This window comes from Dromiciops gliroides, chromosome 3 (genome assembly GCF_019393635.1).
Source record: "Dromiciops gliroides isolate mDroGli1 chromosome 3, mDroGli1.pri, whole genome shotgun sequence".
Taxonomy (NCBI): Eukaryota; Metazoa; Chordata; class Mammalia; order Microbiotheria; family Microbiotheriidae; genus Dromiciops; species Dromiciops gliroides.
Window position 1 is genome coordinate 583,821,263 of NC_057863.1, and position 11,676 is coordinate 583,832,938.

General features: G+C 37.3%; 1 protein-coding gene across 1 annotated transcript; it reads right to left on the reverse strand.

Moving 5' to 3' along the window:
• Window positions 1–3,891: 3,891 nt before the first annotated feature.
• LOC122749462 (olfactory receptor 52Z1-like) lies at window positions 3,892–4,848 on the reverse strand. Its single transcript, XM_043995844.1, has one exon. It carries the CDS (start codon window positions 4,846–4,848, stop codon window positions 3,892–3,894), a length of 957 nt encoding a protein of 318 aa, XP_043851779.1.
• Window positions 4,849–11,676: the final 6,828 nt, after the last annotated feature.

The window sequence follows — 11,676 nt, forward strand, 5'->3', positions numbered from 1 at the left end:
TATCTTTTATCATTTTAATACTGTCCATGGGGTTTTCTCAACAAGGATTGGAGTGATTCACAATTTCCTTCTCCAGTAGATCACCTTTGTCTGAACTCTCCACTATAATTTTCTGTCTTGGGTAACCCTGGAGGACACAGCTCATAGTTTCATTGAGCTCCAGATGTCCCTCCAGGACAAGATAGTGATGGGGGGGCGAGGGAGGGGAATGGGGAATCTGCCTTAGGATAAGGAAAATTCAAGAGGAGGAAAGTGCTTTCAAAAGGAGGGATCAGAGAGAATGTGACAGCTGAGCTGAGCTTTGAAGGAAGATGACAGAGAGAGACCAAAACAGAAAAGGGATGGAGAGAAGAAAAATTAAGTCATTGTTTTTGCACGGGGTAGGAATTTAGACTAAATCTCATCTGAAGTCTCTTCTAATATTGAGAAAAATTGAGGGGCTTAATGCTAGGCAAATCCTTAGTAGTTTATTTCCCCCCTATTGTTGAGCTGATGAAGACTAATTCTCACAGAAAAGCTCAGAAAGTGATTAGCACCAGCACTGCTTGGCAGAGGCAGTCAGAATATAGTAATATAATAAAAAGGAGAAAACTATATAAAGTTTATAAAGAAGATGGCTCTGCTCATTATGGGTAGATGCAAAAATGATTAGAGGATGGGAGGGAAGTCTGGCATAGTAGTAAAAACTAGAATTGGCATTAGAAGATGTGGGTTCATTTCTTTGTGGCAGCATGTTTTGGGGCAAATCTTTTCAATTCTATGTTAAGTATGAGGAATTTGCACTAAGTTGTTCTCTAATATTACTTTCATCACTAACATTCTGTGATTCTATAAATTAATGATTCAGTCATTTTCCTTGGAGACTTTCCTGTCATTTTGGGAGATGGAACACAAACACAGAGAATAATTTAAAGATTTATAAAATATCAAACAATATAATTCAAATAAAATTCCAAAGTATTTAGGACAACTTTCATACATACTTAGAGAAAAGACACATAGAAAAGAAGTAGTTAGACTCTAGGTTCAGTGGTAATGATAAGAAGGGTTCAATTTCTATTTAGGCTGTAAGTTGATTCAGGTTTTTAAGGATAGGAGTAATGAATGGATGGATGAAAATATATGTATTAAACATTTTCTATGTGTTGGGCACTTAGCTAAGGACTCTATATAAATATAAAAAGCAAGCCATTTCCTGTTATAAAAGTGCTTATGTTATAATAGGACAAAGCCACCCATTTAATGGATTAATAACCAGGGAGGGGTACGTTGTTCTGAGAAGTCACAGGGATGCTGAGAGGAGTCACATGGCAATTGTTGACATATGCTTTCAATTTCCAAAAATTGACACATTAATGATGATTGATGATGGGTGTGGAACTTGGGACAACCACTTGGCATGAAGATAGCCAGAGCATGAGATAGAGGGTCCCAGACCTCCTCAATACAATGAACTCTCAACTTTCAGGAGAGCAGGGCTCCAGGGATATGTCCTGAAGTTCTGGGTCAGAATTAGACAGTGGCACAGAGCTATGTGGCCTGAAGAAAGCCATAGTGAGTGAATAATATGAAATGACACAAAGTGGTTGGAAGTGAGCTGGACCCTCACTCAATTTTCATTTTTATTTATCTCCTTTCCCTCATTTTGAAAGAACTCTCAATCTTTAAAGCCCCCTATAGAAGCAAATACATATTCATTTTTTCATGATCACAGTAACCTGTTCAGTAATGGAGAAAAAAATGGCACTGCTGTTGTGTAGACCAATCATCCAGACTTTTGAATCACCAGAGGAACAGAAATGTATCAGTATTACCCAATCTGAGGATGAGCAATTGACTTTTTACTCTACCTCATGAGATATTTTTGTGATTATATTCAAAGGATTCTACAATCTTTTGCAGAGCATCCTTCATTCCTGAAAGTATCACCATACATCCATATAGCAATCTTTCATATTGAGGGGGAAAAGCCCTCTGGAAAAGTCCCACTATTCTTATTGCCAGCAGTTCCAACGGCTGATCAATTCATGAAGAATAGGTAAATCCAAGCAGCATGAGAAGCACATCGCAGGGCAATGGCCCTACTCCTAACCTGGCCTCTTGAGCCATTATCCAAGGAAACTACCACCATAGAGATGCAAGTTGGAAATGATGTCTGTGACAGCTACTGAAGACCTTTAGAAGAAAGTGTTCTCACCACTAAAGTCCATGGCACTATCCAGTGATTTAATATCAGAAGCAGGTGTGGTTGTGCCATTCATCATACCTTTCCAATAGACTTGTAGCTGAAACTTCCTAGATATTTGTCTCCCATATTTGAATATGATCTCCTTGGTAGTAGATGCCATCACTGCTTTTCAATTTGTATCCCCAACATTTAACACAACTCTTCCACATAGTAAATGATTGATAATTTTTTATTCATTCATTCATTCATTCATCCATTTATTCATAATTCTTCCTGCAAGCTCAATGTGTAAACCTTAAAGTATCTGCAATACTTCCTCATGAACTTTCATTCAAGAAATAGATATATAAACAACAGTTACTTCTAAACCTCTTATCACTGATCTCTGCTGGTTGTAATGCCATACTTTTAATTCATATTGAGTTTGTAGACTGTGTTTCTTTATTATTATTATTATTATTATTAAATTTTGACATTTCTTATTGATTCTCTATATTACATTCATTTTTAATGTCCTTGCCCATCACTTCCCCATAGAGCAAGTCCTTGCAACAAAGATCAAAATTTAGAAAAGATAAAGAAAGAAAATAAAATTAATTAACACATTAAGAGGATCTAATAGTAGATTCCAAATTTTACTGCCATTAGCCACAATCTCTATAATAACTAGAGGAATATTCAGTTTCTCAAAGACTAGAGCCTTTTCTTCTAATATTACCTTGCTTCTATTCTGTTTGTGTCCTATATGAACTTGTTTATCTATATGTTTTCTCTCAAAATAGAATATTGGCTTCTTGAGATAAAGGACTATTTTGGCCTTTCTTTGAATCCCCATCACTTATCATAGTATCTTAGACATTATAAGCACTTAATAAATATTTGTTCACTGAGTTGTCAAGTCTTCTCCAAGATTGAGCTTTGTGACCCTCACATTTTAGTGCAGTGGGATCCCAACCAGTTCTTAATTCTGGACAAATCACAAAACATGGGTTCAGTCTCTGAACTGATGTCATATAACTTCAAATATTCAGAAATTGTGTTGGAAAATGCATAGATTACTTATGCCCTTATTTATCTTCCAACTTTCTGCCATCTTAGAGTATTTACTAGAAAAGGTGCTAATGAGATTTTGTCCATATATATGATTTCATTTCTGCATAGAACTCCTACAAGAATAGCAACTGTTTTGCAATTTGTAGTTTTGGGAAATTTCCTGGAGCACTAAGATATTAAGTGAATCAGGTCTACCTGACTCAAGGTGATTCACTATTCATTGTACCATGCTGACTTTCACTGATTGAAATAAAAGAGGCAAAACTCGAATTTAAATTGTTTGTCTCTACATGAGGAAAGGTGTAATCAGGGATATGCTAGAGGCCACTTGAATCAACTGAAACAATTTTAAACATGAGCATTTATACCTGAGAAACCAAGTTCTACAAATCAACACTTAATTTATTATTTAGTTGATTATAAGAAAGTGATAGAGATTAAATTAATGATGGAGATTAAAATTAAAATGTGATTTTTAAAAGAAAACCAGTTAAACATTTACCAGTATACCACTGTTTGTAATACAGAAGCATGAAACCATCTGCTGATGTTTTATGGATTTTATTTAGTCCCTTTCACTCCTCTTCACCACCTAATTCAAAATATTCTGTCAGGCACGGGCTGTATCAAAATCTTTTCATTGCATATTATCAACAAGTCCTAATGGAGGAGATGATCTGAACTGCCCTGTCCTGAATCTGTTTTGTCTTTACTCCATAAATGATGGGGTTGAGCATGGGAGGTACCACCACATAAAGGTTGGCCACTAGGATATGGATGTGCCTGGGAATGGTATTGCCTCCAAAGCGGTGAGCAAAGAAAGAAAAGAAGGCTGGGGTGTAGAACATTAAAATCACACAGATATGGGAGCCACAGGTATTAAGAGCCTTGACCCTGGCAGACCAGGAAGGTATGTTGAAAACAGCATGGAGGATCAATGAATAGGAAATAATGATGAGCAGGACATCCAGACCTGTGGATACCAGGGCTATGGTCAGGCCATAGATGATGTTGACTTTGATGTTGTCACAGGCTAACCTAGCTATGCCCATGTGTTCACAGTAGGAGTGGCGAATGATGTTTTGTCCACAATAAGTAAGCCTGTATACTAGAAAGATGAAAGGAAAACAGATCAGAAAACCCCTAATTACAGCTGCTACCCCAATCTTCCCAATGACTGAGGGGGTCAGGATGGTGGTATATCTCAATGGGTAACAGATAGCCACGTAACGATCAAATGCCATGGCCAACAGAATGGCTGATTCTGCTGCAAAGATACAGTGAATGAAAAACATTTGTGCCACACAGCTGCCAAAGGAGATATCTCCATAGTGGAACCAGAAAATGGCCAACATTTTGGGTGCTGTTGTTGTGGAGAGCAGGATATCTGCCAGGGCCAACATAGAGAGGAACAAGTACATAGGCTCATGGAGGCTACGCTCAGTTATAATGAGGAATATTAAGAAGCTGTTGCCAATGATGGCTGTACAATACATCAAGCAAATGGGAATGGAAATCCAGGTGTGTGAGTCCTCAAGCCCTGGGATACCAATCAGAATGTACTTGGTTTCTTGGATGCTGGTGTCATTTTGTGAATTGGACACCATATTCAACCACCTCCTTTAGCCCTTGCCACCACAATGAAATGAAATAAGACTGAGGCCTCAGTAGTGCTGTGAGAGGTTGGTGGTTGATTGATTCCTTCTTGGAGCAAGTGGCTGATTCCTTCTTGAGGCATGCCCTACTATTTGTGAGGAAGAGAGAAACCAAAGTATTACTCTTTATGTTATCTTCTTTTATTTTTTTGGGGGGGGGATTAACATTTTTCTTTTTTTTTTATCTTCATTTATTTTTAAATACTTCATTTCCCCTAATGAAATGTAAAAACATTTTTAACATTTTTAAAGCTCTGAGTTTCAAATTCTATCAGTTTCCTCCTTCCCTGAGATGATAAGCAATATGGTATAGGTTATACATATGCAATCATGTAAAACGCTTCTGTATTAGTCATTTTATGGGAGAAAACTTGAAAAGGGAAGGAAGGAAGGAAGGAAGGAAGGAAGGAAGGAAGGAAGGAAGGAAGGAAGGAAGGAAGAAAGTGTAATGATTGGAATTACACCACCTTCTGGAGACTTACTGTAGGAAAGCTCTACCATGAGGAGAAGGTCTCTGAGGGCAAGGCCATGCTTCTTTTCTTTGGTGTCAGGAAGTGACATTTGCTTGGGGGAGGAAGAATGGGGAGGCTGACCTCTGATTTGCTCTCTTTTTCGTGTGGGCTCTGGCGGAGAGCAGAGCTAGGGATGCTCTTTCCCTTTAATAGATAGATGAATCTAGGCCTTTCTCTTTCTCTTCACCAAATTCTTATTCTCCTTAATAAATGCTTAAAAGCTTATAATTTATTGGTGACCACTCATTAGATTTTAGACAGACTAGCTAGAATTTTAGCCCCTTACAGAAGGAGGGAAGGAAAGAAGGAAGGAAGGAAGGAAGGAAGGAAGGAAGGAAGGAAGGAAGGAAGGAAGGAAGGAAGGAAGGGAGGGAGGAAGGAAAACAGTATGCTTTGGTCTGTATTCAGACAACCATCAGTTCTTTCTCCTTGATAATAGATGCTTGTTACTATTAAAGTAGATATTTAACTGTGACTGTAAATTCAGTCCCTAAAACAGTAGCTAGCTAATTGAATAGGCATTGTTCTACCATTTCCCTATTGGTACTATTCCTCTGTCCAAAAACATTTCCATGATTCTAAAATCATGAAATCATATAACCTGGAAGAGTTTTCATGGGCCACTTAGCAAAATCTGGATTTTAATAAGAATCTCTCTACTACAAATACAGCATGTAACCATACAGCCATTGCTTGAAGACTAAAGAAGGGGAATTTACTAATTCCCAAAGTAGTCCATTTGTACTTTAGAGTAGCTTCCATTATTAGGAAGTTTTTTTGGTTTTGTGAAGCCTAAATTTTATTCCAGTCTAACCTCTCTTCTGTAACAATTATCTTTACATCTACATACTCCAACTCTTCTCAATATACCTAGTTCTCAGTTGTGATCTTGAGACCCCTCACTATCTTGGTTTCCCTGTACTTTTGAGCTTATCGGAAGCCTACCTGAAATGAAGTACTCCAAGCTCAATACAATGCTCCAGATAAGTCACATTCAGGACAGAGTAAAAGGGACTTTCATCTCCTTATTATTGAAATCTATGCCTCTCTTAATGCAGCTTTAGATTTTGTTAGCTTCCTTAGCCACCATATTGCATTCTTTTCTTTATATTGCATTCTTGACACGTTTTAACCTTCCCACACTACTTATTCAACATTATCTCATCATCCTCTATACATTCCCTGCGATCTGGTGAAATTCTCCTATTCACCCTAAGTTTCCTGTTCTCTCTAGCTTGAATGGCTTCTCAAGCACATATCTGCTTCTTTATTTCCTACCTATTTAAACTCAACATAAAAGTCTCACATTTGTGAAACTTTCCCAATCTAAGTAGTTGATGATAACCTTTTCCTTATGGGCCTTCATAGCACTCTTTTGTAGTACCTCTCTAATAAACTTATAAAATAACCTTTTGTTACACACATATGTGTAATAGTATTTGTGTAGGTTTATATAAATATATTTGTACATATATACATAAAACCTTTTGTTATATATTATCTATATGTGTCCTTTATCTCCCTCACCTGGCCCCCAATTACACTGAATATTCAATTAATTGGTGTACTATATCCAATTTAAACATAGTAGTGTTCACAATGTAGCTGTTAAACACAAAACAGGTATTTTACAAATGTTCATTAAGTTGAATAGAATCTCATCAGAACAATATTAATGTTCCTATTGCAAAAGGTGGGAGAAATTATACATACATATATACACACACATGAATATATGCACATACATTAATATACATATACACATATATGTGTATATATGCATGTGTGTATATACACATATGTATATATTATTTCCACTCCTTTGCGTTAGGGCCATCAATATCGTTCTGATAAAATTTAGTTCAATTAATGAACATTTGTAAAATACCTGTTCACCTACACACACACACACACACACACACACACACACACACACAAATACACACACATACTCCCTATACAACACAGAAAGCTCTGTATGAAAGAATTTAGCAGTGCTTACATATGGGGAATACAAAGAAACAACATTGGGAAACACCATCTCAGATCTAAATAAATTTTGTACTTCCACATAGGGAGATTCAGGATTAAGAATATAAACCATTAAAATAAGGGATAAGAATATGCCTTTAGATACTAATTGTAAGGTGTCTTAGTGAGAATGTGATTAGAAATTCCTTAGCCCAGGAGGTGACTCTAGAGGGCCATAGTATCCTCTCTTTCTAACAACATCCCAACAAATGCTAAGATCTCTTCCCATAACTCTAAAACAAAGTTAGGAATGTTTGTGAATTGAGGGATGGAGAGGAGGCCACCCAAAGAAGAGATATGAGACATAAACTACTCATCCCTTGGATATGTTGGAGATCCATAAGTGTTGAACATGGTCTAGATTTTCAGATTTTTTTTTTGATGTCTTGATCAGTTTTGCTGATTTTTTTTTCTTTTCTGCTTTTTAAAAATGTATGGAATGTCTCTCTGAGATGAAGGAGGAGATAAAATACAAGAAAAAATTTAGGTGATGTAAAAAAAAAAGGTATCTTAAAAATTCATTTTTTAAAAGTTGAGCTGAGCCAGGTGAATGAGCTTTGTTCTTTTGGAATTCAACATTATCAAGTCATTAAGGAATGTTAAGAAGATCACACAAAATCAACCCATATTCTTATTTCATTATTTAAAATTGTAGAATTTCAAAGAGAAGTAGAAATTATGATTGATGAGAGTCAGAGAACATGAGTTCACATTTCAACCCTGCCTCCTCCTCCCATTCTGACTTGGAAAACAAGGAAAAACACTTAGTCTCTTTGTGCCTCAGTTTCTTCCTCTGTAAAATGAGGGGCTTGTTATTAGCTTAATTCAAAGTACTCTTTGAGCTCTAAAGCTAAGATTAGAAACTAAAAACACTGAAGGTGATCAGAGATGATTTGATACAATCAATACTAGTACAGGAATCCTTTCTACAAAATCCCCAAATTGTGATCTTCCAGCCAATGCTTAAATACTTTCACAGGTGGGAGAATTGGTGGCTCTACAAGGCAACTCCATTACATTTTTAAATATCTCTGGTTGTTAAGAAGTTCCGTTTTTCCTTAACAGGAAAAAAAATAAACCTTTCTCCCTGTAACTTTTACCATTTGATCCTAGTTTTTCCATCTGTAGCCAGAATGACCAAAATCCAGTCCTTCATCCTCACTCAGCTCTTCAGCTATTTGAAAGCAGTCCTTGTGTCACCCCTCTGCCTTCTTTTCTCCAAATTTCCACAGTCATATCTTGTATAACATGGCACTGATTTCCTGTTTCCATTTTTGTTGCCCTATCCTGGATCTGTTCACACTCATCAATCAGTGTTTTTACACAAAGCTTTTTTTGCCCCCTCTTGCCTCTGTGCCCACCACTTCCCTGGAAGAGAAGTGAGGCAGGATGAACATAGACATGCTGCCTTTTCTTCCTCACTTGTTTTTATGGGATGTACAATCATATCTGGGTTCAATGTATCCATGAAACATCTGGTATCAGAACAGAAAATCAGTTTTATATGCTATTTTCATGTGTTGTGCATGTCAGAAGGCACCTCTGTCATCACCCCTCGTATTATCTCCTCTGTTCCTAATGAGAGTCACTGAATGTCTGTGGTTCCATCTTTGGGCCCAGTTCTTCCTCTGTCTTTCTTTTTCCTTGCTGCTACCCCTCTGTCCCTTTCTCTCCACTCTACCTGAAACAAAATCTATGACCCCTTCCCACATCTTTGCTGCCTAAGAACACTTCCTTAAAGAACACTGGCCAGCCTTACCTATACCATGGGTGAAGAGAGAGGCAGAAAGGTCAGTCAGGGAAGCAGTAAAAAAGGAGTGAATATAAAGAATCCAAAAAATGTGTTTTTCTTTATATTGCCTACCTGGCTTTCCCTCAAGGCTTTATTCAACCCCGTGGGATAAGCTATATTTTATCTGCCTGCTCAAAACTGGATCATGAAAGTTGAGTCCCATGGGTTTAAATCCAGAAACATTTCCTTTTTGTTTTTTACATTTCTACATATTCTGGTCCTACTGATAAATATTAACTTAATGAACATAGATTCCCATGTTAAATACTCCTGTTGACAGATAAATATATTCATAGAAAGACCACCACAATAACAAAAATACTCTTAAAGACATGATAAATGATATAGGATGAAGAGATCACACACACACACACACACACTATGATTAGAAGTGTGGGATAATTAGGAATGGTGGTATGTGGTAAAATAGTTTTCAGATTTTTATGTCTAATTTTTAATCCCTTGCCATTTGCCATATGAATCATGGGCCATGATCAGTAGCCTCAGAGATTCAGCTTCCTCTCCAAATGTTCTCTGACATCCTTCCCTTTTCCTACATTTTCAGAAGCTCAGAAATCTTCCAGAATTCTTGGGCAGCCCAAAAAATTAGTGAAAAAAAAATCCAAGATGGTGAAAAATTCCTACAGGGAGATCAAGTTGCATTATTTGATTTATTTCCTCCTGATTATGAAAATGCATCAAGTATAATATCAACATTTGGTGTTTTCTCACCATATTGTTAAAAATTAAAAATATCCACCCACTTAGCTGTTTCCAAAGATTGTATCCAACATGGAAACATAATAAAGGGTGCTCTCATGTTGGGTAACATCCCTAATCTTGGAATAAGAAAGACCTAGGTTAGAGTCTGAGTCCCAAGAATACGTATGTAATGCTAGATAAATCACTTAAGTGCTGAGCCTCATTTCCAAATTAGAGTTAATATTTGAGCAACCTACCTCACAAAGCAGATGTGAAGGAAATTTAATCTTTAAATTGCTGCATAATATGAGTTATCATTTTGCCATATTGTCTTTGAAGTCTTCCCTGATGTCCCCAACTGACAATTATCTCTTCCTCTTATAATCTCCCTTAGTACTTTATTTCTAATTCTGCATTGTAAAGTTGCTATCTAGCTATACTGTCTAAAATATCTAATGAGTGTTCGCCAATAAATTATAAGCTTTAGCAAGAGTTTAGACTTTTAAGCATTTATTAAGGAGAATAAGAATTTCTTGAAGAGAGAAAAAGAGGCCTAGGTGCTTACAGCTATCCATCTCAGGGAGTCAGCATTTCTAGCTCCCCTCCCCATGAGGTCCTAACAAGAGAGAGTGAACCACCCCTTCTTTGTCCCACAAGCCTGTCTAACCCGCAAACATCACACATCACTTCCCAATGCCAAGGAACTGACCTCCCAAGCCACATAGCTTGCCCTCAGATGCCTTCTCCTCATGGCAGAGCTTTCCTACAGCAACTCTCCAGCAGGTGGCATCACTCCAATTGTTCCAGCATAATCATCCCATTCTAATGAGTTATAGGTGTGAAGGGTTATGACCCTTTAAGGAATTCATCTTTTGTCTGGCCATGTATCCCTCTGAAAAAAAAAAATTGCTGAGCAAAGTCTGTATTGACACTTCACTTGTCTGGGACATAGTTCCTCTAATAGTTGTAAGAGAATATATTATTGATGTTAAATCAGACGAGTTTCTAAGATAGTAGTGAATACAATAAGCTGGAGAATACTGGGAGGGTTGAGGGGGTGGGCAACACACTATACTTCAGTGATTTGCATGTTTTTGGTTTTTTGGGGGGGGCGGGGCAATGAGGGTTAAGTGACTTGCCCAGGGTCACACAGCTGGTAAGTGTCAAGTGTCTGAGGCCGAATTTGAACTCAGATCCTTCTGAATCCAGGGCCGGTGCTCTATCTACTGTGCCACCTAGCTGCCCCCCCAGTGATTTGCATGTGAAGAATTAAAGAAATTTTAGATTGATTATTTGAGAAATATGGAACCTTGCACCGTTCTATGATTATGGGACTAATGCAATTTATCTGTTTTAGACAGAAGATGAAGCTATATTCACTAACCACAAACTAAACTGATATTATTCCCAGGCAGGATTCAGAATCTGAACACAGAAAGATGAGAGCCATGAAAGGATAGATTTCACAAATTCATTAAAAAATCTCTGCGTCTTTCTGTCTGTGTTTGTCTCTCCCTGTTTCTCTTCTCCCTGCAAGGCAGACTGATTGGTTAATTAGAGCCTCTCTAATTCCATCTGGTTCTGAGCAGAGGAAAGGATAGAGGATAATATATCCTTCCCTTTTTGAGTTACAATGATGAACAAGAAGGAATAAAGAAGAAGTTCTCCTGTCTAGTATGATTTTCTATTGATAAAAATTATTTAGAACAACAGATTCTTCTCTACATTGTCTCCTGTTGTTGG